Below are 26,268 nucleotides of genomic sequence, written 5' to 3' on the forward strand. Positions count from 1 at the left end.
AATCACCTCCCCTATAGCACCTGTTCCAGTGTTTGAGAACCCTTCCAAGGAAAAATTTCTTCTAAGATGCAACTTAAACCTCCCCTGGGGAAACTTGAGGCCATTTCCTCTTGTCCTGTCACTTGTTACCAGGAAGGAGAGATCAACCCCCACCTGTCTCCAACCTCCTTTGAAGGAGTTGTAGAGAGCAATGAGGTCTCCCCTCAGCCTCGTCTTCAGGCTAAACAATCTTACTTCCCTCAGCTGCTCCAAACAGCCTTGTTCTCCAAACCCTTCACCAGCTTTGCTGCCACAATGTCCTTCTTGAAGTGAGGTGTTTGATGTTGGTGTTTGCCGGTTTGCATCCTTTATTCTTTTGGAAGTGCCATATTTGATCAGACGTTGATTCAATATAGTACTCATCACTAATAATTTTATCAATTAGGACAACAAGGACAGTTTCTACTGAAAAGGAAACTTTCTTTTAACATCCACTTCCTGTCATGCTTACAGAATTTCAGAGAAAAGGTAAACAGGTTATTTTATCACCTAGATAGGCAACATGAACATCCACAGCAGTGAGCAACATGCCTGTGTGCAATTTGTAATTACACCACAGCCACCAGCCTTCAGAGGAGTTCTGTGTTCAGTGAAAAGGTATTATGAAATAAAAAGACACATGAAAGACATTTTAAATTCATCATATATCAGATAAAATAAAGTGAACACAAGTAACACTCAAGAGAACAAAATGAAAAGGTGAGATGAAGAGTCAAGACAGATTTTTGCCTGAAAGTGATATGTTCTATGACAAGACAATAAGGTACAGCTATATCCATTCTGTGAGAACAGAGCAGAGAATTTGAACTGAGGAGGACTGGGAAAGGCCATGAAGATGGGGCATGAAGCATCTCCCCTGTAGAGGGAGGCTGAGAAAGTCTGTGCTGTTCATCCTGAAACCAGAAAGACCTGAGAGCAGCCTTCCAATACCTGAAAGGGGCCCACAAGAAACCTAGGTAGAAACTTCTGACAAGGACTGGGAGTGACAGGATGAGGGACAATGGCCTTGATCTGGAAGAGGGGAGATTGAGACCAGAGATGAGAAAGAAATACTTTACAATGAGGGTGGTGAGATACGTTGCCCCAGGGAGGCTGCAGATGCCCTCTCTCTGGAGGTGTCCAAGGCCAGACTGGATGAGGTGTTGAGCAACCTGGGCTAGTGGGAGGTGTCCCTGCCCATGTCAGGGAGCTTGGAACTGGACTATCTCTAGGGTCCTTTCCAAGCCAAACTACTCTATGAAGTTGTAAGATGACCATCTATAGTTTGCCTTTCATCTTGTTTTTCATGCTACTGCTTTCCAATGTTTCTCTTCTGACTCAGTGGTAAACCTGGGACTAGCTTGTCGCCCAGGTGTTCACAAGGTGGTTCCTATGTGGTTGAGTTTCTGGGCACTTAATCACACAAAAAACAGGTCCTGCAAAATTCATGACCCCAGCTTGTGAGGCTACTCTCGCAGACTGTTGTGCCCAGAAGTGCAAAGACAAGAGGGCACTGCAAAGGTTACAGATACCTGAAAGGAGATTGGAGGAAGGTGAATGAGTTGACCGTCTCTTCCAAGGAACAATTAAGAGGACAAGAAGAAATGGCCTCAAGTTGCACCATGGGAGATTTAAGTTGGACATGAGGAACAATTTCTTCCCCAAAAGGGTTGTCAAGGCCTGTCCCAGGCTGTCCAGGGAAATGCTGGATTTCACATCCCTAGCAGAATTTCAAAGCGATGTAGATGTGCTAGGGAACACAGTTTAGTGGTGACCTGGCAGTGCTGGGTTCATGGTTGAACATGATGATCTCAAAGGTTTCTTCCAGTTGAAGCTGAGTCTATGAGGCACTGAAAGCTCCCACTGGCATCCACAGCAGTTCTTGCACAATAGCAAGGCAGAGGTCAACAGCAGCCTACAGCTTGCCACAGGAATCCTATTTGTGTCTCCTAACTGATGGCTGAATTCAAGCCTCTTCTTGAGCTAAGGAAATGAAAGATTGGGAGGTTTTAAACAGCAAAATGCTTCTACTGATACTGGTAACAATTACTGCTGCTCCTTTTGATAGTCAGCCAAATAATCTGTTCTTGGCTGGGTTGAAGGGAAATGAATATTGTGGCTTCTCCTGCTATTTTGTGCTGCTAGCTGATGTGCCTTGTTTTCCCAACACAATATTCCTAAAATTATCAGTTGTAATGATGGATCCCTGAATATTAGAAATCATCCCCAAATTACATTAGTACAATCTAAAGTGAGGACCCTTTCTGTCACTGAATTTAGCTATCAAAAAAAACCTTTACAGGATCATCTAGTGGTAAGGTTTGGAAGGGACCTCCGGAGATCACCCAGTCCCTTATTGCTAACAAAGGGATGCCTAGATCAGGTCACAGAGGAACATATCCAGGTGGGTTTGGAATCACTCCAGCAGTGGAGACTCCACAGCCTCTCTGGGCAGGCTGTTCCAGTGCTCCATCACCCTCCAGCAAAGAAATTTCTCCTAAGTTTAAGTGAAACCTCCTGTATCCCAGTTTGTATCCATTACCCCTTGTCCTATCACTGTCCACCACCACAGAACTGGAAGACTGTTGATGATGGAAGAGATCTCTGAGATTACCAAGTGCAACCACTAACCTAGAGCTCACAACTCCACCACTACTGCTAAGCCACTACCACTAAGCCACATCCCTCAGCACATCTACACATCTTTTAAATACCCCCAGAGATGGTGACTCCACCTCCTCCCTAGGCAGCCTGTGACAGCATCTGAGCACCCTTGCTGGGAAGAAATCTTCCCTAATATCCAACCTGAACCTCCTTCAGTGCAACTAAAAATATGCAAGCTTCACATCCCACTGGTGTTCACTTTATGATTTATTTGATTTCCTTATTTTATATCAAAAACATTAGCAAGTCATTTAATATTGCAGTCAAATGAATTTTGCTTTCCAATATATCTGACAACATCCTCAATCCACTTCCTGTGGAGGTGGAAATGTAAGTCCAAGCATGACATAAACACAAGAATTTGGTGAGCATTTCACCAGACACTGTAACAGACAGTAGAAGAAGAAGTAAGAATTAAAATTTTAGGCAGACTATGAAATTAAATCAGATTTGTCTCATGGAAAGATCGATGAACACCATCTTACAGATTTACTTTGAAATTATCCAATCATACTATACCTTAATGAGAAAAAAATATTCCAGAAGACAGCATTAATGACATCTTTTATTACTTTGTAGTTTTAGCTTACTCATGTAGAATGGATCAAACTTGAAGCCATATATTTGCAGCTCAACGTACCTTAGAATCATAGAATGGTTTAGGTTGGAAGTAATCTCAAAGATCATCCTGTTCCCAAGCCCCCTGCCACAGACAAGGACACCTCCCACTAGAACAGGTCGCTCAAGGCCTCATCCAGCCTGGCCTTGAACACCTCCAGGGAGGCAGCAACCACAACCTCCCTGGGCAACCTGTGCCAGTGTCTCACCACCCTCACTGTAAAGAACCCTTTTTTAACATCGAGTTTGAATCTCCACCTCTGCCAGTTTAAACCTACTACCCCTCGTCCTGTCATTACAAGACCTTGTAAATAGTCCCTCCCCAGCCTTCCTGTAGGCCCCCTTCAGACACTGGAAGGCCACTCTAAGCTTAGTCTCCTCAAAGCCTTCTCTTCTCCAGGCTGAAGAGCCCCAACTCTTGTAGCCTGTCCTCATAGCAGAGCTGCTGCAGCCCTCTGAGCATCTTCGTGGCCCTCCTCTGGACTCACTCTAACAGTTCCATGTCCTTCCTGTGCTGGGGGCTCCAGAACTGCACACAGTACTCCAGGTGGGGTCTGACAAGAGCAGAGTGAAAGGGGAGAATCCCCTCCCTTGCCTGCTGGCCACACTTCTCTTGATGCAGCCCAGGACACAGTTGCTGTCTGGGCTGCAAGTGCACACTGCTGGCTCATGTTGAGCTTTTCATCAACCCAGACCCCCAGGTCCTTTACCACAGGGCTGCTCTCCAGCCACTCGCCATCCAGCTTGTATCTGTGCTTGGGATTGCTCTGACCCAAGTGCAGAACTTTACACTTGGCCTTGCTGACTGCCATGAGGTTGGCCTGGGCCCATCTCTCCAGCCTGTCCAAGTCCCTCTGGATGGCATTCCTGCCCTCTAGCAAGTCGACTGTGCCACACAGCTTGGTGTCATCTGCACCTTGATCACTTCCACCATCTGATTCCAACGTATCTGCTTTTTATCTGAACTTTATCTGCCAACAACCATGCACATCTGGATTTTTTTTTTTGCATACTACACACCATCATGACCAGAAGCACTGAATTATGCTGACACCTGCAACTGATCAGACTTCTCACTTTGTCATTAATCCTTGCATGGCCACTAAGCAAAGCACCATCCAACACTCTGACATTCCCAAGGTAACATTCTTTGACATTCCCAAGACAACTTGATGACAAGAGGTGTGACACAGTGAACTGAACAGCAGAATGAAACTCAGGACAAGCTCATGTCATCAAACAAGCTGTCTCCTCTCCCATTATAAACTGACCTGAAGGTACTTTTGTCAAAGACATAAATCCATCTGAAGACATAATCACAGAATAATAAAATCATTCTGGTTGGAAAAGTCTTCTAAGATCATTGAGTCCAACCATCAACCCAACATTCACCATGGCCACTAAACCATGTTCCCAAAATGCCACGTCCACACAGTTCTTTTAACATCACCATTGGACTTGATGATCTTAGAGGACCTTAATGACTCTATGAAATTGCCTGGAAGTTAATAAGCCCTGTGAAACTGAAACCTCATGGAATCAAAGAATCTTGGAGCAGATGGAAGGATCCATCCTAACAGCAACACTTGACAGGCCCAGACAGGCAACTGTTCTCTTTTCTCCCAGTCTGTGTCACTACTCTGACTGTAACAGTCTGACGTTCCGTACCCCTCCTGAACTCACAGTTAACAGTTATGTAAGATTCATGGTACTCCTGAAGTTTACATACAGCCACAAAGTTTTAGTGAAATATACCTGACAACCGAAAACAACTTGGAAACCAGCACACGGTTGGAAGCCCACTCCAACCTTGGAAGTCCTTCACAGCTGTATGAGCACAGAATCATATACCATGGTCATGCCTCTTCCACCACACAGAACAAGCTTCATCTAGGGTCTTCTGCCTACCAGGAAGCTCCACCACCACAGAATGCAGAAAGCTCTCCCCAGCAACCACTCACAGCTAGGGTGCTCTTGCTGCTTAAAGGCAGTCTGCAATCTTATAATTACCAGCCTGACAGAACTCTGAAACTGACCATGGAGGGAAGTGATTCTCAGATCACAAAGAGTACCAACAATAAACAAACCCTCACTATAAGAAAAACATTGAGGTGATGGAGCTTGTCCAGAGAAGGGCAACAATGCTGGTGAAGAGTCTAGAGCACAAGTTGTGTGAATGTGTCTTGAGAAAAAGAGGCTGAGGAGAGATCTTCTGGATCTCTAACAACTCCCTGAAAGGAGGTAGGAGGACAAGAGGAAATGGCCTCAACTTGTCCCAGGATTAGGTTGCACATTAGAATAAATTTCTTCAATTAAAGGCTCCTCAAACACTGGACCGTGCTGCCCACAGAGGTAGTTGAATCCTCACCCCTGCAGCTGTTTCCAAGAGGCAGAAATGTGGTGCTGAGGGCCATGGTTTAGTACCAGACGTATTGAGTTAGAAGTTTAATGATCTTAGAGGTTCTTTCCAACTAAAACAATTCTAACATTATAATGAAGCTCTAGAACTAAGACATTTTCCTGTGTACTAGAAAAAATACTTGCAAATAATCCTAACATGAGTTTGAGTTGGCATGAGCTTAGTATTTATTTAGTCATTCTGGTAGCAGAAGTATTCTTTGAGTAACAGTGAGAAGAGAAAAAATCTTCAGTTTTATTCTTAGAGACCTTTCCTATCTTACTACCAACAACACAGGAGAATAAACCTTATGAAAGAGATGTGGCTGTTTAGTTTGAAACAAAGGAGGATGAGGAGAGATTTCATGGCTCTCTACAGCTACCTGAAAGGACACTGTAGAGAGGTTGGTGCTGGTCTCTTCTCACAGCTCATTAATGATAGAAGAAGAGGGAATGGCCTCAAGTTGTGACTGGGTAGTTTTAGACTGAACATCAGGAAAATTCTTCTTGCAGCAAAAGTGGTTAGCACTGGAACGGGCTGTCCAGGGAGGTGGTGGAGTCACCAATCCTGGATGTGTTATAAGGTTATTTGGATGTGGTGCTTAGGGATACGGTTTAGGGGTTAATCTTGTAGAGTAGGGTTATCTGTTGGACCTGATGATCCCAAGGACCTTTTCCAATCTGAATGTTTCTGTGGTACTTCAGGTGTCAGTCAAAGACTCAAAGACTCAAAGATTTGGTGGGCACACCATAAAGAGTTAAGAGTACAAGATGCAAACCTGAGAGCTCTGAATGCAACGAGTCTCCTTCCTTCTCTGGAGACATTCAAAACCTGCCTAGATGCACTCCTGTGTGACCTATCTAGGAGATCCTGCCCTGGCATGGGGGTTGGCCTGGATATCTTTTGAGGTATCTTCCAATTCCTACTGCTCTTTGATTCTGTGAAGGAGGAACTGATACTGTGTGTGAAGGAGCACAAAGCTTTCCTGAATCATTACAGGCAGGACAGTGCTTGAGTTAAGATAAGTAACTACCTATAAAGCCTCTCAAAACCTTAAGTAACCAACCCATTAAACTGATCTTGCTTAGCAGTCACAACTGCATCTAACAGCTTCAGGCTGGGTATTTCTGCTGAAGCCATCAGTGGAACATAACAGATCCCGAAATTCAGTTGTGATTGAGTTAATGAATTGAGCAGCTGGAGCATCTTAAAGTAATTTTAGGTTGTTTGCACATACAGAAATACAACACTCTATTGACTTATAATTGAATTTTTTTCCTTTCAAATTATCAGCTGACACAGCTGATACAAATTTATTAAAAAATATCACTATTGTGCTGAATTTTTATATATATATATGTGTGTGTGTGTGTGTGTATATAGATTTTCCCAGGGAACTGAAAGATAGAGGTCTCTCCTTGAAAACACAGAAAGTGTTAATTTTGTTATCCTGGAAAAGCTGAAAATTTTGTTAAAAAAAAGAAATAACTCTTCCGGAGTTCTGCAACTGAGGTAAAATAAACATATTTTTAAAGAGCTGCTTGATGAAGGCAGTAATCTACATATCTCTGGTTTTCAAAAAACTCCTGCTGAAACAGTAGGAAAACATTTGCCTTCCATAGAAACTTTTAATATCACTGACGGAGATAAGAACTGAATGTTCACAAGACAAAGGTGAACCAACTGGCTTCATCATATATGCTGATTTATACTCTGCATAAGCATTACTTAAATATACTTCTTTTCCTAGTCACCTAGCTGACAAAGCTACTTATTTTCACCACTCCCCTACCAAAAAAAAAAAAAAAGCTAACTATACATCATCTTACTTCCCTGCTCTGAACACTCTGCTGATTTTGGAGTTCACTACTCTATGCAGTTTTTAAGTGGGGATAATTAACAAAACAGATGATAATTCAATTTAATTCTGCTCTACAATAAATTGTGGGATTTTTTTTTCCTAACAGGAAAAAGGAGAAAGAAAGGAATGGTTACATTTAGATAAAAGGTGGATTATTTGTGGGTTTGATTTCAGCTCCATGAAAATGATTGGTACAAAAGTTTAGTAAGAACTGAGAGCCTAAACTTTTGCATATAAACCCCGGATAGCAAGAATGGTTCTAATTGAACTAAAGCTGCTGAAGGTTTTATTTTTAAAAAGCTCATGATTAACTCATTGAAACACTCCCCCTACTCCAATTTTTGTCTTCTTTTTAACAATTAGTACCATTCTTTGAATTGCAGCAACTTGCAAGTGCTTTATAAACAACCATCTGCCTTATTGTATCTTCTCTGCTTTTCACTGTTTATCAATTTAAAAATGTAAAACACATTTATCAACACATTTATCAACAATGTAACAAATTCCCATCTGGGTTTATGAGATGCTCATCATTTCTTTCAAGAAGCATGCTAACAGTAATTATGAAACTATCTCTGAACCTTTGGAGTACTGTCATGTTACTGTGATGAACCAACCTACTGTCAATTGCTGCCTACAAACTGGAAGAGAGTTCACTGAAGCACATCTGACATAATCATTGCAGTAAAAAGTCTTCACAAACAGCAGATTTTGAAAGAGGGCTTAGCATATGCAAATGAATATACCACATGCAACAAAGATTCATATTTAAATTTAAATGTCCTTAGGTACTATTAAGACTTCCTCAATCCTTGCTGTCTGTCCATCTACCCCACTCACCAAAGAAAAAAGAAATGCTGAAGATAAACAGATTGTTAAAAGCTGAAATCTTGCTAAAATTCTTAACACATGTATGATTTAGATGCTTTTTAGGATGCTCCTACTAGCAACTTTTTTTCTGTTATCAAAGGCATTGGTTCAAAAATGAGTGAAGTAAAAGAAACAGAACCTTATGGAACTGTATTACTTCCAGCTTGGGAAATGCTATTAGAGAGGAATTCATTACCCTGCCCCATTTTTCAGGTGTTTTATTTAATGTGTTTGCTTAAAGCCTTCTCTATCATGTTTCTATTTCACACACACCTATCACATATTGAAAATAAACACAGAATGGTTGGGGTTGGAAGGGACTTCCAGAGGTCACCCAGTCCAGCCCCCTGCAATCAGCAGGGACATCCTCCACCAGATAAGGTTGCTCAGAGACTTGTCCAGCCTGACCTTGAGTATCTCCAGGGATGGGGCCCCTGGCCTCAACTACCTCCCTGGGCAACCTGTTGCAGTATTTCAGCACTCTCATAGTGCACAACTTGTTCCTAACATCCAGTCTAAACCTCCTCTTCTCTAATTTCAGACCATCATCCCTAGTCCCACCACTACAGAACAGACCTCTGGAAATAGTCCCTCTCCAAGTTAGTATGAAAAAAACCTCCACAACCAAGAGGGCATGATGGATTCACAAGTAACTGATACCCAAAAAAATGAGTGTCACTTATGCTCCTTGTCCAACTTGTAGACTCAAAAGTCTCTACTCCACATGTTTTTCTATATAATAATGACAGAATCACAGAATGTTACGGTTTGGTAGGGACCTTGAAAGATCATTCAGTTCAATCCCCCTGCCAGAGCAGGAGCACCTATGGCAGGTCACACAGGAACACATCCAAATAGGTTTTGGATGTCTCCAGAGAAGACTTCATAACCTCTCTGGGCAGCCTGTTCCAGTGTTTTGTAACAAATGAGGCCACAGTTCGTTTTAACAAAGATCTTGCTCAGTTTCTCTCTTCTGCTTGACTATTTTTGCAAAACAGTACAACTCTAAATAATTTTGCAGCATTTACTCTACTGCAATATGTTGTATAAAACTTCTGCCACATTCTTTAATAGATGGGACACGACATGCATAGAAATAGCACAATCGAGTTGTTTCCAAAACACTCAACATGAGACTTAACCCCTTTCAAAAATATGGATGGAGGAAATAAATCGATTTCACTCTACCACCAAAACAGGATGTAAAGTTAGGAAGAATTTGTTAGGTCTCAATAGTTTGGTGGTCATGGCAGCTGGGTTACAGTCGGACTCCATGATCTTAATGGTCTTCTCCAACCTTAATGACTGGTTTGTCTTTTCTTCATTCTAATAGAAGACACTGTAAAAAGTCAGTCCATACATGCTCAACAAACACCTTTTAAGTATCTGTCACCTACTCTCTTTGACTAGAACCTCTTCAACAGTCCTAGTTGAGCAAGGCTCCCATGAAAGCAAATGTCCATGACCTTGAACTGATACTGACGACATCAGTATCAATTTATTTTGTCCTCCCAGAAAGACAAAATGTTCCAATCACTGAATACCTAACAGCAAACAGACTGCAATAAAGTCAAGGTACACAAACATAATTTTGCTTAATCCCTGGTGTGTACCACATACTTCATTATACTAAAGCCAGAGAAAATATGGAATGTTTAAATAAAATTGTGCAAAGAAACTGAAACTGGAGTGTAAAGATTTCTAATAATCATCTGCAAATTTTACTTGGAACTTGATCCTGCAGCCCTTATTCACAAGATCAGACCTATTGAGTTTATTCACATGAGCTTCGGCTGCAAGATTGGACCTTAAGTACTATCAGGTGCACGTGCAGCCTATCATCAGATTTTGGGTTATTCATGTAAGAAGCTACCCTTTCAAATGCAGACTACTTAATGCTTCCTTCTTCATTAACTTACATGTCCTCTTCTGCTGCTCTATGCTTTCATTTGTGCTATGTAAATAGCTTCTTTCTCTCAGCCATCCAAACAAATAATGCTCTTTGCAACCAGTGAGGAAATTAGTAGCAGGTGAACGCTTAGTTTTTAAATTATGTTGAGACCAAGCTGTTCTTTTAACTTAAAGGAGATCTAGGCAGGGGGAGGGAAAAGGGGGGACATACACTAAAATCCCCTCATTTTAACTAGCTAGCAATCTTAATTATGGGTTGTCATTGTCATAATTCTATAGACTTATTTCTACACATACAGACACACAAACATTAACCTTGATGGTTAATTTACTTCGTGATGAGCTGGACCTAACAGTGCACATACTGTAAAGCAGTTTTTTGGGTGGGAGAAGCCTTCTCTGATGATGTAAAATTAACTGTATAGTATCATAACTGAGACATGAAAAGAATTTCTGACTGAGGTGGTCTATTTCTTTGCTTTCTGTGTCTCTTCTACATAAATATAAGGTATTGTCTTGTGCTGCGGTGCAGTAACTGTGAAAAATAACCACAACTGCTCTAGTATCTGCTTGTATGCTGCTGCAGATCAGGCAAGGTGCAAACGCAAGAGGCGTCATACACTAGTCCAACAACAGGACCACAGATTTCCATTACTCTCTGTGCTGTAATCTACCTATTTTCTGTTCCTCATTTAAAGACTTATGTAGCCAAGTAACATCTTAGTATGGGCCAAAGTCTCTTGATTAGTGGTGGCACTCACAAAAACATCTGCAAGCATTACATAGCCTCCAGGCAATCACCATATTTTAATTACTCAGTGCTAGAGCTGTATGTGACAGGCAGAGGGACAGACAGTGACCATCAGCTGATGCTAGGGATACTCTAACTACCTTAACAGCATGGAAGGAGAATGTCAACATACAATCCTAGAATGGTTCGGGTTCGAAGAGACCTTAAAGATCATCCAGTTCCAAGCTCTCTGCCATGGGCAGGGACACCTCCCACTAGCCCAGGTTGCTCAAGGTCTCATCCAACCTGACCTTGAACACCTCCAGAGAGGTGAACACCTCAGCCTCTCTAGGCAACCTGTTCCAGTGTATCACCACCCTCACTGTAAAGAATTTAATCCTCATTTTCAGTCTCAGTCTCCCCTCAAAGCCAATGTCCCTCATCCTATCCCTCCCAGTCTTTATCAAAACTCCTTCCCTGGCTTTATTCTAAGCCCCCTTTAGGTATTGGAAGGCTGTTCTCAGGTCTCTCTGGAGCCTTCTCTTTTTCAGGCCGAACAGCCCCAACTCTCTTAGAGGAGGTCCTCCAGCCCTCTGATCATCTTCATGATCTCCTTTGGACCCAGACCAGCAGTTCTATGTCCATCTTCTTGTACTGGGGGCATGATAATTTCAGACAGTTGTCCAGATTTTTTAAATCAACTGACATCTCCAAGTCCTAACCTAATCTTCATATGAAATCTCATTATCAACACAACCTATATGACTGGCAAAATTCAAGTTAAAATCCCAGTAACAGATTTCAGTAGTATTCTCTTTGTAATTCCATTTAATGACAATGTCATGATGAATTGTAGAAAGGCCTAGGGTGGAAGGGACCTCAGAGATGATCTCCTTCAACCTCCCTGCCATGGGCAAGGACATTTCGCAACTAGACTCAGCTGTTCAAGGCTTCCTCCAACCTGGCCTTCAACACACCCAGGCAGGAGGCATCCACAACTTCCCTGGGCAGCCTGTTCCAGAGTCTCACCACCCTCATACTGAAGAACTTCTTTCTCAGATCCAGTGTCACCCTGCTCTGTCTCAGCTTTAAACCATTCCCCCTTGTACTGTCTCTAGATAGCCTCAGGAAAAAACCCTCTGCAACCTTTCTGTAGGGTCCCTTCACCTACTGGAAGGCAGAGTCTCCTCCAGGCTGAATGACCTCAGCTCTGTCACTCTGTCCTCATAGCAGAGGTGCTCCAGCCTTCGGATCACCTTTGTGGCCTCCTATGGACTCCCTCCAAAAGCTCTGTGTCCTTCTCATGCTGGGGACACCAAAACTGGACTGTTGCTAATTTCAACATCCACGACGTCATCTGGTACAAGCAGCACACACAGACATCTATTTAAAATGCAAGAGACACATATCATGTAAGCCTAACCTGCAGCTTGACCTAGAGTACAAACCCCCACAACTCTTGGGCAGAGAAAGGGAAAAAAATGAAATAATTCAACCCTGAGCTGGAAATGGTATGCCTGCAACAACTAAACTGTTGTCACAAAACTGTTCTCAGTCATACTTCAAACTTGCCACATGGATTAATCTGCAGTGAGAAGCAGCTGCAACACCATGTTCTGTGCACTTCTGTTGCCATTTTAATTTTTAAAAAGCAAATGGAGAGGCTCTCCACAAAATTCAATGCCGCAGTAGCGATGACTGAACCAGAATCACAGAATTATGAACAGTTCACTAAATTGTCTATTACGAGCAGACATCAAGAGGCTGCAGAACAAATTGTGTGCCTGAAATAACGGATCAATGAGTGAAGAATAAAGAGATGTAAGAAGTGGAGATGCTGACAAACCATTGTAATTTGTGCAGAATCAATTTCTATACAGGCAGGGTAAAGACAAACACACAGACAGTGCATTCATGACTTTGAATAGCAAGGAAAAAAAAAAAACCAACAAACAAACCCAAGGATTACCAAATGAAAATTTAGTAATGCTCCAAGAAAGAGAGAATGATGCTGAAACACACGGCCAGAGCATGCACCCATGTCAGTAAATTAGTGAAATTAAATGAATGCAGCCCACAATACAGACATGAGGTAAAAAACTCCCACAGTCTCAGGATGAGCATGCCCTTTAAAAATTAGAAAACCAGCTCAGAGTGACTGGGCTAACAATGGGACGACTGAGAATATAAACCATTTTTTCCTGATGGTACAAGACTAGCTACTTTATCATCTCTCTGTGTCCAGATACATCAATGTTCAGCCACCAAGAACTCCTAAAGCTAAAGGATGACGTTTCACAGGCCTAAGGACACATTTTACCATATGGGCTGCTGCTTCTTAGTCTATCCTAGTTTGCTAAACACGTCTTACCCCACCCTAAAATAAAGGCTAATCAGAGGGTAATACACTGCCTCTATACTACTCAACATCTGCATCAGTGACTCACTAATACATAGAACAAAAAGGTTTTATCTATGTGAACAAATGCCAAGGGTCACAGGTCAGCATCTCCTATGTCCTCAGATAACTACATAATCATTCACAGTGCCAAAGACGGACAATAAAACATTTATAAATCCGTGACTTTTTGCAGTATCAGGCACTCAGCAGGAAACAGGATGAAACACAGGTGACTTTTCCTCTAAAAACAAACAACTTAGAACAATTCACTTTGTCAGATGCTTGACCTGAAACCTTCCTTGCCTTTTACCCATCAGTATAAATAAATTTCAGTTTCAAAGATCACTCAAACCTGATCATGAGGAATAACTAACAAGAAGAATAACACACCACACAGATCACAGATGTGAGACACCCACTTCATGAACACTCCACCTCACAGTTAACCAAAAAATCAAAAAGAAAAAAAAATCATTCACACTGCTCTGAGTTGAAGCTGTGGCACTCAGTGTTCAGATCCACAGAATGAAGAATTTGATGGTGCTGCCAAAAACAGACAAGAAGGTGTGGTGGCACAGGAACCCACACAGAGACATATTAATCCTTATAGCTGTGTCTTACCCAACCAATTTGTTTGGTAAATGGGGATATTTGGACAATACAGGCATGCAGAAAGGTCTCCACACACAGACGACCATGCAATAGGTGCCAATCTGTTTTCCTGGTGGAAGAAATGTGTATCAAGCACCTTAGACAATGCAACAGATTGAGGAGAAGCACATTCTTGGTTTTGGAAAAAGGAACAGCTGAGGTGAAAGGATGTGAGAAATAGCAGAAGCCCACATAGTTTCCTCCCCTGCCACAGCTCTTGCAAGAACAAGGAGGAGGTAAAAAGAAGGTTCTTCAACTCCTAGTAACAAAGCAGTGGTCATCATCTGCTCCAACAGATTCAGCACAGAACCCAGGCTGTCCCGTGAATGACATGAAGGGGTTGAGCTAGCCATGGAGCAACAGATCACCACTCAGTAGAAGCCTGGCAGGGTCAGCAGCAGCTTTTCACCATAGTCTCACAAGCAGAAAGGTGTCTTCATTCTTAAGGAGTGACAGTAAGGAACTGGGAGATACTAACCTGTGTAATCTACCCTGCTAAAGTTGGAGCAGTCTGGCCTGCAGAGCATTTTCATCTTACTGGAGTGAAAAAGCAAAACATTCAGCACTGAAAATCCACTAAGGTTTACCTAAGAATTGGGATCATTTGAGCAATTCCTCTCCAAGAACAGGACTTCCTTGTAACAGAACGCAGCATAGGTCTTTGAATGGAACCTTGTGAATGTAAAAATGCAGCACTGCAGAACTTTCCGCTGTTACGCTGCGCACACCTGAATCTCTCCTTCCTCAGCTGGTCTACTGCTTAGCACCAAACCTCCTGCTTCCACTTCTTACAGCCTGACTGTATCCAAATTAATGCTAGTGAGAATCCTTGGATCATGCTTCACCCAACTAGACTGGCTAAGAGCAGACAGAGTGATAATCAAGATGTGTGGAGACTTCTGCCCTGCACACCTTTCTTGAGCCTGCATGCTCAGTGCCTACAGAAGTTCTTAGAGCCTATCCACTATGCCTAGAAAAGGCCACATCCTTAGGTGTTTCTTCAACTTGAAAATACACCCGTGGAAGCACAAGACACTGTACGAAAGCATACGGTGATAAATTTAAGTATGTACTTATTTACACATCAAATAATCTAGACCAAGATAGTTCATACCATTTACTTTGCAATGTTTCACACATCATTTTTACTTTTTCTTTCTAGTACACAACTGTATTGGCAGAGTGAGCACAAGAAATTGGCAGGTGGTAACACAGCCAGTCCAGCTGACCCTAGGTGACCAAAGGGATATGCCATGCCTATAGCATCATGTTCCACAACAAAAGCTTGAGAAAAGGAAGAGGAAGAGGGGATGAGACACTGTAACAAGCTGCCCAGGGAGGCTGTGGATGCGCCCTCCCTGGAGGTGTTCAAGGCTAGGCTGGAAGGGGATTTGGTGTGGTGGGAAGTGTCCCTGGCCAAAGCAGGGGCTGGAACTAGATGATTTTTAGGGACCCAGACTATTCTATGAATCTATCAATGTATGTTCAGGGTGACCTTCCAAGACAGTGCTTGTCTTCATAAGTTACCATTATGTATGACAAAGCCCAGCTTTCCTGAGATGGCTAAACACACACCTGCTCATGGAAAGCACTGAACTCCTTACTTTGCTTTTCTTAGAATCACAGAATCATAGAATGCTTTAGGTTGGAAGGGAACTTTAAAGCTCATCCAGTCCAACTCCCTTGCAGTCAGCAGGGACATTTGCAAGCAGAGCAGGTTGCTTACAGCCACAAAGAACTTGACCTGCAAGGGTGCCAGCCATGGGGCATCTCCCACTTCTCTGGACAGCCTGGGACAGAGTCTCACCAACCGGGCAAAAAATGTCCTCTTTCTCTCTAGTCCTTATCTCCCTCTTCTAGTGTAAACCGTCACTCCTTGTCCTGCCACTTCTTCCATTTAGGAACTGAAAGGCTGCACTAAGGTCTTCCCCCAGAGCCTCCTGATCTCCAGTTGTTGGATACATAGCTTCTGCCTTACCCATGAATTTTCTCACTTCTGCCCAATTCTCTGCCCCATCCCATGGCAGGGAGCGAATAAGCAGCCAGGGTAGCAATGAACTGCCCACTGGGGTTAAACCATGACAAGAAGAAAGCTTGAAAGAAAAAAATGTCTAAACACACATAACAAATCATATCTCTGAGTGGTCTAGATCAATGAAACAAATGTGTTTTATCATCACTAAAACAGTAACACTAATGAGAGCAGACAAGCCAGGAGGCAAAGGCAGTTCCTGAATGACACATCATGATGATTCCAACAGAAGCTTCCGGGCAGCAATCTAAGGAAAAGACACTAGCTTGTGCAGAGAACTGTGTATCCGCCTTCCCTAAAAGCCACTCTGACATGAGCAGCACTGCTACCTAGAGTTCAGGGTGCTGAGCTTCTCGTTGTCAGGCAGGGGAGGTTGTAACTGTGTAAGAAGTTACACACTATTTGCACACTCTGAGATCAGATGTTTTTTCTTCTGAAGTCACTGCTCTGGCTCTAAGGCATCACACCAAGCATGGCAATGAAATCAAAGTAATTTTCACTCAGAAAAGGAAGCATTCTCAGTGACTTCCACACCTACTACACCCACGGCATCCCCACAACAAACCTGAGAAGCAACAGTAGTATCAAATACCTAATGTATCAACAAATATTTAATCAGTTAATCATCAGATCTCTAATCAATCAATCTCAAGGCTGCTGGTGACATAACAAATACATTCACCTCCAGACAGAAAGCAAAATACCAGTTTTGTGCCCATTGCTTCACTTTAAGAAAGTTGAAATCCTGCACTGTGTAACTGTCTCTGAACTGTGCCATCTAGGTGATATTCTATTTTGAATACACACCAAACTCAAAACTGTAGTCTAAAATACTTTAAGCTATAAAGCAATTAGATGGAAATTAATGTTAGAGCACTAACACACAACAAATCCTGAAACACCTTTTGTTAAGTGACTGCAGCCTTGCTGAATCTTCAATACATTTAAAAGTATCATTTCTAGAGAGAAACACACAGATGCATGCACACATGCATGTATACATTCAGAGTTAAAATACCTCTCCGAGAGCTTCATAACGCTTTTGGTTCCATCTATGCAAATCTTCACGGTAATTAAAAACAAACGGCTCCCCAGTTTTGATGTGTCTCAACTGCCCTTCTGCAAAAGAAAGTCATTACATTGTAATGTACTTCTTCACTACAAGTTAAGACATCTAAATACTGAAAATTTTAAAAAGAAGTTTACATCTAAAAACTTGGACAATTGTGAATTCCTCTCTTTAGGTTATTATAGTTTCGAAGGAAAACTGTCACAGCCTAACAAGATCACAGAGTCACAGAATGGTTTGAGTTGGAAGAGACCTCTGAAGGTCACCTAGTCCAAGCCCTCTGCAGTCACCAGGGACATTCTCCACTAGAACCTTCACAGAACCCTGTCAAGACTTACTTTGAGTATCTCCAGGGATAGGACCTCAACCACCTCCTGGGCAACCTGTTTCAGTGTTCCACCACCCCGACAATAAAGAATTTGTTCCTAATATCCAATCTGAAATCTGCTCTGCTCTAGTTTGAAGCCATTGCCCTGGATCTGCTGGCAGCACATATTTTGATGCAGCTCAAGATGTGATTTGCCTTCCTGTGCTGCAAGCTCACACTGCTCATATCCACCTTCTCACCCACCAGCACCACCAAGTCCTTTTCCATTGGGCTGCTTTCTATCACTATATCTTTCTTTCTCCTGTCTATATTGATAGTGAGGATTACTCCCACTAAAGTGCAGAACCCTGCACTTGCACTGTCCTTGAATATTAGGTATTGCTAGATACAGCTAAACACCAGTGATGACAGTGAAATTATGCATGAGTATCAAATGTCAAACTACTTTGCAAGTTTGCTAGGGATTAATACCAAAATGTAAATATCAGGAGTTAATATTTGATCTGCAGTGTCAATTAGGTGATCAAATTGCAGCTTCATATCCCCTCCTTCAAAACCAACTGCATTTATGAAGAAATTTGAGTACAAATTGGGGTGAAAGAAAAGATAAAAAAATACTTTCATGATTAACAGTATTCCAAGTTAAACTGAAAAATGATCACAAACCCATGATTAAGGTAAACATCTCAGTTTCTAGGCACTGTGCTATGGGATTTATGGTGCTGTGTGCACTAGCAGAACAAAGCAGGGTGCTTGATCAGAGCACAACCACATTAGATTCCAAAACAATTTCTACAGTTAGCCTTGCCCATAGCACAATTTTAGTAGCATACCCAACCACAAATGAAGACCTGGACTAAGTTAAAATACCAAGGTAAGGAGCACACTGAAGAAAACAGATCTTATCAGTAATGTTTCAGCTTATGGAACAAGATTGAGTTGAGCTCTGAGTTGTGGTCTCAGAGTATCACAGAATTGTAGTGAATCAGAGGAACGTTAACACCTACAATATGTACGAGTACCTCCTTTGGAAGCTTAGACATCTGCATGATGAAAGTAAGGGTTCTCAGAAGAACATTTCCTCCTGAATAGTAAAAAATTGCTAACTTTCTTAGGACCTTTGCATTTTGATTCTTGATGTTTTAAACAAATATTTAAGTTCTTATGTTCAAGTGATGTCTGTTTACTTGACATATTATCTCCAGACTTGTCTCACCTCACATACTAGACACTAGGGAAATATTTCTCTACAGCTTCATATCCCTACGTCTGTTCCAAATATCCTTATATTTTCATAATAACTCTACCTTCAGGTGTTCCTTCTCAGATAGCTACTCTTCAAGTGTGTCATTCACAGGTGCATGAAGCTGCTTTCTGTACAAGTAGAGTGGAGGAAATATCTGTTATATTGCTTTGATTTTTCAGCAACCCTTGTCTTCTTCAGATGATTTAAATCTGATAAATATCTTCCTTCATAAAAAGGACGATTATGTCACAAAGACATTAAACCAAGTATTTGAACTAAGCATACAAAAGCAGAATGGAGACCTTTTTGCACTGCTGACCAGCAGCACAAGCAGTAAGTTTTGCTGCGTTCTGTGGAATTACAGAATCACAGAATTAACCATGTTGGAAAAGACCTCTAAGATCGTTGAGTCCAACCTATCTTCTAACCCTTCTAATTAACTAAACCATGGCACTAAGTGCCTCATCCAGTCTTTACTGGAAGACCTCCAGGGATGGTGCCTCTACCACCTCCCTGGGCAGCCCATTCCAATGCCAGTAACTCTTTCCATGAATATCTTCCTAATGTCCAGCCTAAACCTGCCCTGGCACAGTCTAAGACTGTATCCTCTTGTTTTATCACTGTGTGCCTGGGAGAAAAGACCAACCCCCACCTGGCTACAACTTCTTTTCAGGTAGTTGTAGACAGTAGTGAGGTCTCCCCTGAGAAGCCTCTATTCCAGGCTGAACAACCCCAGGTCCCTCAGCTGTCCATCACAGGGCTGTGCTCCAGCCACCTCACCAGCCTTGTTGCCCTTCTCTGGACACACTGAATCACCTCAACATCTTTTGTACATTGAGAGGCCCAGAACTGGATACAGTATTCAAGGTGTGGCCTAACCAGTGCCAAGTACTGGGGCAGAATGACCTCCCTGGTCCTGCTGGCCACACTATTCCTGATACAGGCCAGGGTATTCCTGATACAGGCCACTGACCTTCTTGGCCACGTGGACACACTGCTGGCTCATGTTCAGTTAGCTGTTGTCCAGTATCCCCAGGTCCCTCTACAGCTACTCTGTCCCCAGCCTGTAGCACTCACTGCATAGGACTGTTGTGGCCAAAGTGCAAAACCTGGCACTTGGCCTTGTTAAAATTCATGGTGTTTGCCTATCCCACCTATCCAGCCTGTGCAGGTGCCTCTGTAGAGCTTTCCTGCCCTCTAACAGATGGACACATGCTCCCAACTTGGTATCATCTGCAAACTTACTAACGCATCCAGATCATCAATGAAGATATTAAACAGGACTAGCCCCAACACTGACCCCTGGGGCTCACCACTAGTGACTGGCTGTCAACTAGATGTGGCTCCATTCACCACCACTCTCTGGGCCCGGCTCCTCAGCCAGTTCTTAACCTAGCACAGAGTGCCCCTCTCCAAGCCAAGGGCTGTCAGCTTGACCAGGAGTTTGCTAAGGCAGACAGTGTCAAAGGCCTTGATGAAGTCCAGGTAGAATACATCAGCAGCCTTTCCCATTGGCAGGGAAGCGTCACCTGGTCACAGAAAGAGATCGGGTTGGTCAAGCAGCACCTGGCCCTGACTCACACAGGCTGTGAGGCTTGTGATGGAATATTCACTAACACAGCACTCTAAAACATCATTCCCCAAAATAAAAATTTTATCCCTTTTTATCAACCACATATGAACCATTAACTCTGAAGTCAGTAAGGAAGACAGTAGACACTGTGCAGATCTAAAAATAAGGAGCTGAAAAGTGACAAAGCTGAACCCCTCCCATCAAAGAAAGAGCATCACTTTCATGACACTTTTAGTCTCTAAGTACCTTCCTGTGAAAGCCATCAGGGTATTAAAAAGCTAAGTGTTGCATAAATGACTATCATTTAAAGGAAAGATCTTTTTTTTTTTCTTTAAAAGTGGAAGATGTAAGACAGGCAGATTTAGAAACTAAAGTTCCTCTGTTCACAGAACAGGCACTGCAAAGAAGTAGAATTGTAAACGTCCCCATTTGTCCTACAGGTTTCAAACAGTCTTGAAAAGAGATATTTCCTGGGGTCTGGTCTTACTTTGACTCAGAGGCTTATTTCTCAGCAGGATTTTAAAATGTATGCACTGGAAACTATAAATATTACTAACTCATTTAACTCACAGATCCAGCCAGATAGAAGTACCTGTAGCTATCACACATTTAAATGTAATGCAAAACCAGGACGCACACAAGAAGAGTAAAAATCATTCTGTCACACTGTTCATCCTTCTCATCACTATAAATAGGTGTTTTCCTATTGGCATTAATGAAACAGCTGGGATATAATATTATCTATATAATAATTACATTACTATTTAAGTACCTTAGGTATAGCTTGTTATCTAAATAATTTTTGTCTCTGTAAAAACGAATCACTGAATAAGCACATCCTAAGTAAGTGACCACTCTCTAAATTTGCTTTTTTAATGTCAATCTTACAGAAATTACTTTCAGCATTTCTGTACAAAAACTTCTGTATCAGAAAATGGGAAGTCATAAATTATGCACAGTATAAACCTACAGGTTTTTGTGACTGTTTCATGTAATTAAAGAAAAAAAATTACTTAGCTAGATTTACAAGTCTGTTAACGTTCAGGCTTAAAATTTTATTCTTAAGAGAAAAGTGTGGAATTCTAATAGGGACCTACAAGGTATAATTAAAGTTCTGATAACCTCTCAACATTATTCTAAGTATAGCCTTTACAAAGCATATATATGACTTACTTTCATTAAAAATGTACTCAAATCCTTCCAGAGTATCAGGAAATTCAAGCGGTGGCTCATCTTTTTTCATTAGTTCATCCAAGTCTATCCTAGACAACAAATCTAAAGAAAAGAAAAGAAAAATTATATAAGGCATGCTATGTCTTTTTTAAAATTTCACTGTTGTCACTGACAAAATGGCATTTGTTCACATTTGTGAAATTTAAGGGCTGAAGGACATCCCACAAGTTACTAAACACAGGACTTCACCATGGAAAATCCTGTTCCAGAGTCAAAAGCTGGGCCTCACTGAAAGTAATCTTATTTACCTATCCATCTATCTCTAATGTTAATCAAAACACAGAGGAGCCACCAAAGACACCGATTTGTTTCAATGATTTGTCACTCTCAATGTTAGAAATGTGTCTCTAGGACACAACATGTATTTACCATGAACTTACCCAGCTTCAATATCAAGACGTTGATACATTCTTGTTTGCCTTCCTGAAGAGCTCACATTACCGAATGCAGGTCATCTCACAGGCATGTGTGATCACAACACTCCTTAACCTTCTCGTTGATACCAAAATACACTAAGTTATCTGGCTCTTCTCTCAACCACCCACTTTTAATGGCTCTCCAGGAAGACAACACTGCTATCATCCATTTCACAGCAAGCCATGACGTGCATATTTCAACTAGGATGGGACAAACAAGCAGTGTCTGCATTCCCTAACTAACGTAACTATAGTCTGCATTCTTCACCCTGGATTTAAGGACTTATTTACCCACACACAAGCACATGGAGACATCTTTTTCTTAGACCTAACTGCTAAATAGTTACAGGTAACTGCAGAATCACCTCTTTCCTCTCCATTGCTCTGCACCACGCAACCCAATGCCACTCTTTTAATGTATTTTCTGATCACTAATAAAGGATCATCAAGAAGTGATTCAACAGGATTTCACTGAAATATGTTTTCCTGCTTTCTTGTAGATGAGTCTGAAGAAATGAACACTCAGTTCAGGAGTGCTACACTGACTTTGAACTGTTGTGGTTTCATAACTCAAAACATTATGTATTATCAAGAAAATGCATTAAGTACTCCAAATATACTGGTTTGTTACCTTAATCATCCAAAGCTTGCAGAAAACAGTTTGAAAATAGTAATTTTCTTTAAACTTGCTTTGTTTAGTACTAACTACACTTTCATCCTTTAATTACTTAAATTCATTATTTGAATAGTTTTTGTGTCACTGTTTTTGCTTAGTCTTGCTGTCAGTAACAAACCTGCACCTCACCTACATTACTTAAGATCAGCATTGGTACATTAATACTTTGGATTTTCTGGACTGTTAAAAATGTTTTGAAAACCAGCTTCAGCATTCTTGAGAGTTCCTTTCCCTGCTCCTTCAAACTCTTTACGCTGACATGATGCTCATTCCAGCATCCATGATTCCTCCAGCTCCTCCTTCTCTACGTGATTTCACTGGGTAATGCTTGAGGATTAAAGGCCATCTGGTACAGCCACTGAAACTTAACATCCCTCCAACCCACACTATCATCTCAGAGCACCTCTGTGGCATCTGAATAGCCAGATAACACTGGACATTGCCTGGAAGACTTCTAAATGTGGCTTGCTCAACCACAGCTTACTTTCAAACCAGTTTAATAGCAGGTTCCATGACATTCAATTCACATAAGCAATCATGTGACTGTTCTGTTCATTGTCATCTGAAAGTTCCAGAGCAGCTGCCGTGGTCCTCAATCAAGTCACAAGGAAAACAAAAACTTTGCCAAAAAAGCTTTTCACAAGAGGACACAAAAAGCTTGCCCCTTCTTCCTCTGTACTTTACAATGCCAAGGTAGCATGGTACCAAGACAGTGTTTAGTCTTTCCTTGGTGAAGACTCCATTCACAACACACCTCTAGAATTTCATGTCACCAGGTTTTGTGTCTTGATAGAGTGACATATTTGGAAATGTGTTTACAGAGAAGTGTCAGTTACCATATAATAAAAAATTCACCTTCTGAGAACATGAACTACACAAACTAACTACACTTATCTGAGGTATGTACAGCTTGTTATGATGTACAGCCTCCATCAGGCTGTTAAATTTAAAGTGCCCTTGTACCTATGAGATTTCTTTCAAGACCTGATTCATCATTCTCACCTAAGATCTTGTACTCTCCAACTCAGTTTGAGACTAGCATAATCTGTATGAGACCTTCTAGAGCTCACAAAATCACAGAATGTGTTGGAAGGGACCTTAAAAATCATCTAACTCCAACCCTCCTGTCACAGGTAGGGACACCACCCAGTAGACCAGCAGGCCGCTCAAGGCCTCATCCAACCTGGCCTTGAACACCTCTAGGGAGTTTACAGAAGTTGATTAGATTGCATGAAGAAAACGACATCCTAACAGAAAGTTTTCCTAATGTGGCATATTTCTTGGACATTAATCCCTAACGAAGATCAAATTACTGCCACATATAAAAATGGAAGTTTACATTTTCCATACATGAAGTATAACTTCATCAAAAGTTTGATAGAATTTTGAAGAAAAGATCAAAACACTACATAGGTTTTGACCAAGTTTAAATAAAACACAGTTGGTAACTGAAGAAACACTGCCTACAACCAGTGTATAACTGAATATACATTTCTAATAATATCTTTTGGTAGAAATCAAATTTCTGCACTAAGTATAGCCTTTTTCCTCTTTTGAAAGACAATTTTAGAGACTAAATGTGTGATGCAAGCACTTTAATCCAAATGTTTGTTTAGCTCACTTATAAACAACTCCTCATACTTCCAAAATGGAAAGAGACTTACCTAAAAGATGTCACTTGTTTAGTTTACCTTTTTATTTCCTCAAGAAATTACTCCACTAAGTCACTCAGCACCATTAAGTTTTTTAAATCACACAAAGAAATCAGCATGGAAATCAATGTCCTGACAATGTTTTCCCTGCTAACATTCAAAGAGATTTCTAAAAGCTGTAATATGGTTGCATAATTATAAAACATAAGTGGCAAAAAATTCAATGATAACTCCCAGAAACTAAGAACACAAAAGCACCACTCAACTTTCTCAAAGGATAATTATGAAAATTTAAAATAATTAATGGATAGCTTATTCTGTTACTGATTACCACAGACTGCTATTTTTTTTATATGATGAAAATGCTGATAATGGACACACCATTAGACAAAATACATTAGTTTAGATGGACTAATAGTCTCTTCCAGCATTTGAGTTCCCAGACTCTCACTGATAATGGTATCAAACTTTTTTCCTTAAGAATTGTTCCTTAAATGTCGGTACAAAAGAAAGCTTAAAAATTAAAAAAAAAAAAAAAAAAAAAAAAAGAACAACTCGTACCCTTTAATGCAGTAGTCTTCTCTTTTTCATCAGGACCTCCTTGCTGGAGCTGAGCCATCATTACCCAAACTATCAACAGATTTAAAACACTGAAGTAAATGTACATTAATCTCCGAAGGACAATCTGGAAATCAACAAGAGTTGGAAATTAACAAATTTACTGACTTCTATTTGGACAGCTAATGCTTACATCACAAAAAACCCCAACAAATCCAGAGCTTCTGTTCCAAGAACAAAGCATTTATATTACAAATACCTACAATACAGAATTAAAACCAAAACTATTTTTTTTCCTCTACGTTAAAATTCATACTCTCAAGTCTCATCGCACTACCCTGGCTTAAAAAGTTATACAACAAAGTGTGACACACACTTAAGGTTGGTCAAACACTCAACTTCACAAGAATAAACACAGGTTTCTCCCTAATCCTAAAAGGACATCTATCTAATCACAGAATGCACTGAGTTGGAAATGGCCCTCAAAGGTCACCCCGATCAAAATCCCTGCAGTGAGCAGAGACACCACCTAGACCAGAATCAACCAAGTTTGAAGAGACTGCCAAGATCATCCAGACCAATCGAGCACCCAGCCCTATCCAGTCAACTAGACCATAGCACTAAGTGCCTCATCCAGGCTTTTCTTCAACACCTCCAGGGACGGTGACTCCACCACCTCCCTGGGCAGTCCATTCCAATGGCAAATCACTCTCTCTGGCAAGAACTTCCTCCTAACATCCAGACTAGACCTCCCCTGGCACAAATGGAGGCTGTGTCCCCTTGATCTGCTGCTGGTTGCCTGGGAGAAGAGACCAAGCCCCATCTGGCTACAACCTCACTTCAGGTAGTTGTAGACAACAATGAGGTTACCCCTAAGCCTCCACTTCTCCGGGCTAAACAACCCCAGCTCCCTAAGCCTCTCCTCAGAGCGTTTATGTTCCAGGCCTCTCACCCGCTTCATCGCCCTTCTCTGAACACATTCAAGCACCTCAACATCTTTCTTGAGGGGCCCAGAACTGGACACAGTACTCAAAGTGTGGCCTGATCAGTGCTGAGTACAGGAGAAGAATAACCTCCCCTGTCCTACTGGCCACACTGTTCCCGATACAGGCCAACAGCATCTTGGCCTCGATCACCAATGGTGTGGCCACCATCAATAGAGCAGGGACTGTCCCCCTATATTCAGTGTGGATGAGACTGCATCTCAAAACAGGGTTCCATTTTGGGCTCCTCACTGAAAGAAAGACAATGAGTTGACAGAGCAGGTACAGAGAATGACAATAAAGCTGGTCAAGGGTCTAGAGAACAGGGCTCGTGAGGAGCAGCTGAGGGACCTGGGGTTGTTTAGCCTACAGAAAAGACT

At 41.6% G+C, this 26,268-nt stretch overlaps 1 protein-coding gene across 2 annotated transcripts in view; it reads right to left on the bottom strand.

The window, feature by feature from the left end:
• ARB2A (ARB2 cotranscriptional regulator A) overlaps window positions 1–26,268 on the bottom strand; it is a 401,267-nt gene that overhangs the window by 339,316 nt on the left and 35,683 nt on the right. For both annotated transcript variants that reach the window (XM_064140251.1, XM_064140250.1), the window contains exons 2-4: window positions 24,909–25,032; window positions 21,544–21,645; window positions 17,173–17,273 (exon numbers count right to left, since the gene is read on the bottom strand). In XM_064140251.1, the coding sequence (XP_063996321.1) occupies window positions 17,173–17,273; window positions 21,544–21,645; window positions 24,909–25,014 (309 nt within the window). In that variant the 5' untranslated portion in view covers window positions 25,015–25,032. The remainder of the gene's footprint in view (window positions 1–17,172; window positions 17,274–21,543; window positions 21,646–24,908; window positions 25,033–26,268) is intronic.

The sequence above is a fragment of the Pogoniulus pusillus genome, chromosome Z, assembly GCF_015220805.1.
Source record: "Pogoniulus pusillus isolate bPogPus1 chromosome Z, bPogPus1.pri, whole genome shotgun sequence".
Taxonomy (NCBI): Eukaryota; Metazoa; Chordata; class Aves; order Piciformes; family Lybiidae; genus Pogoniulus; species Pogoniulus pusillus.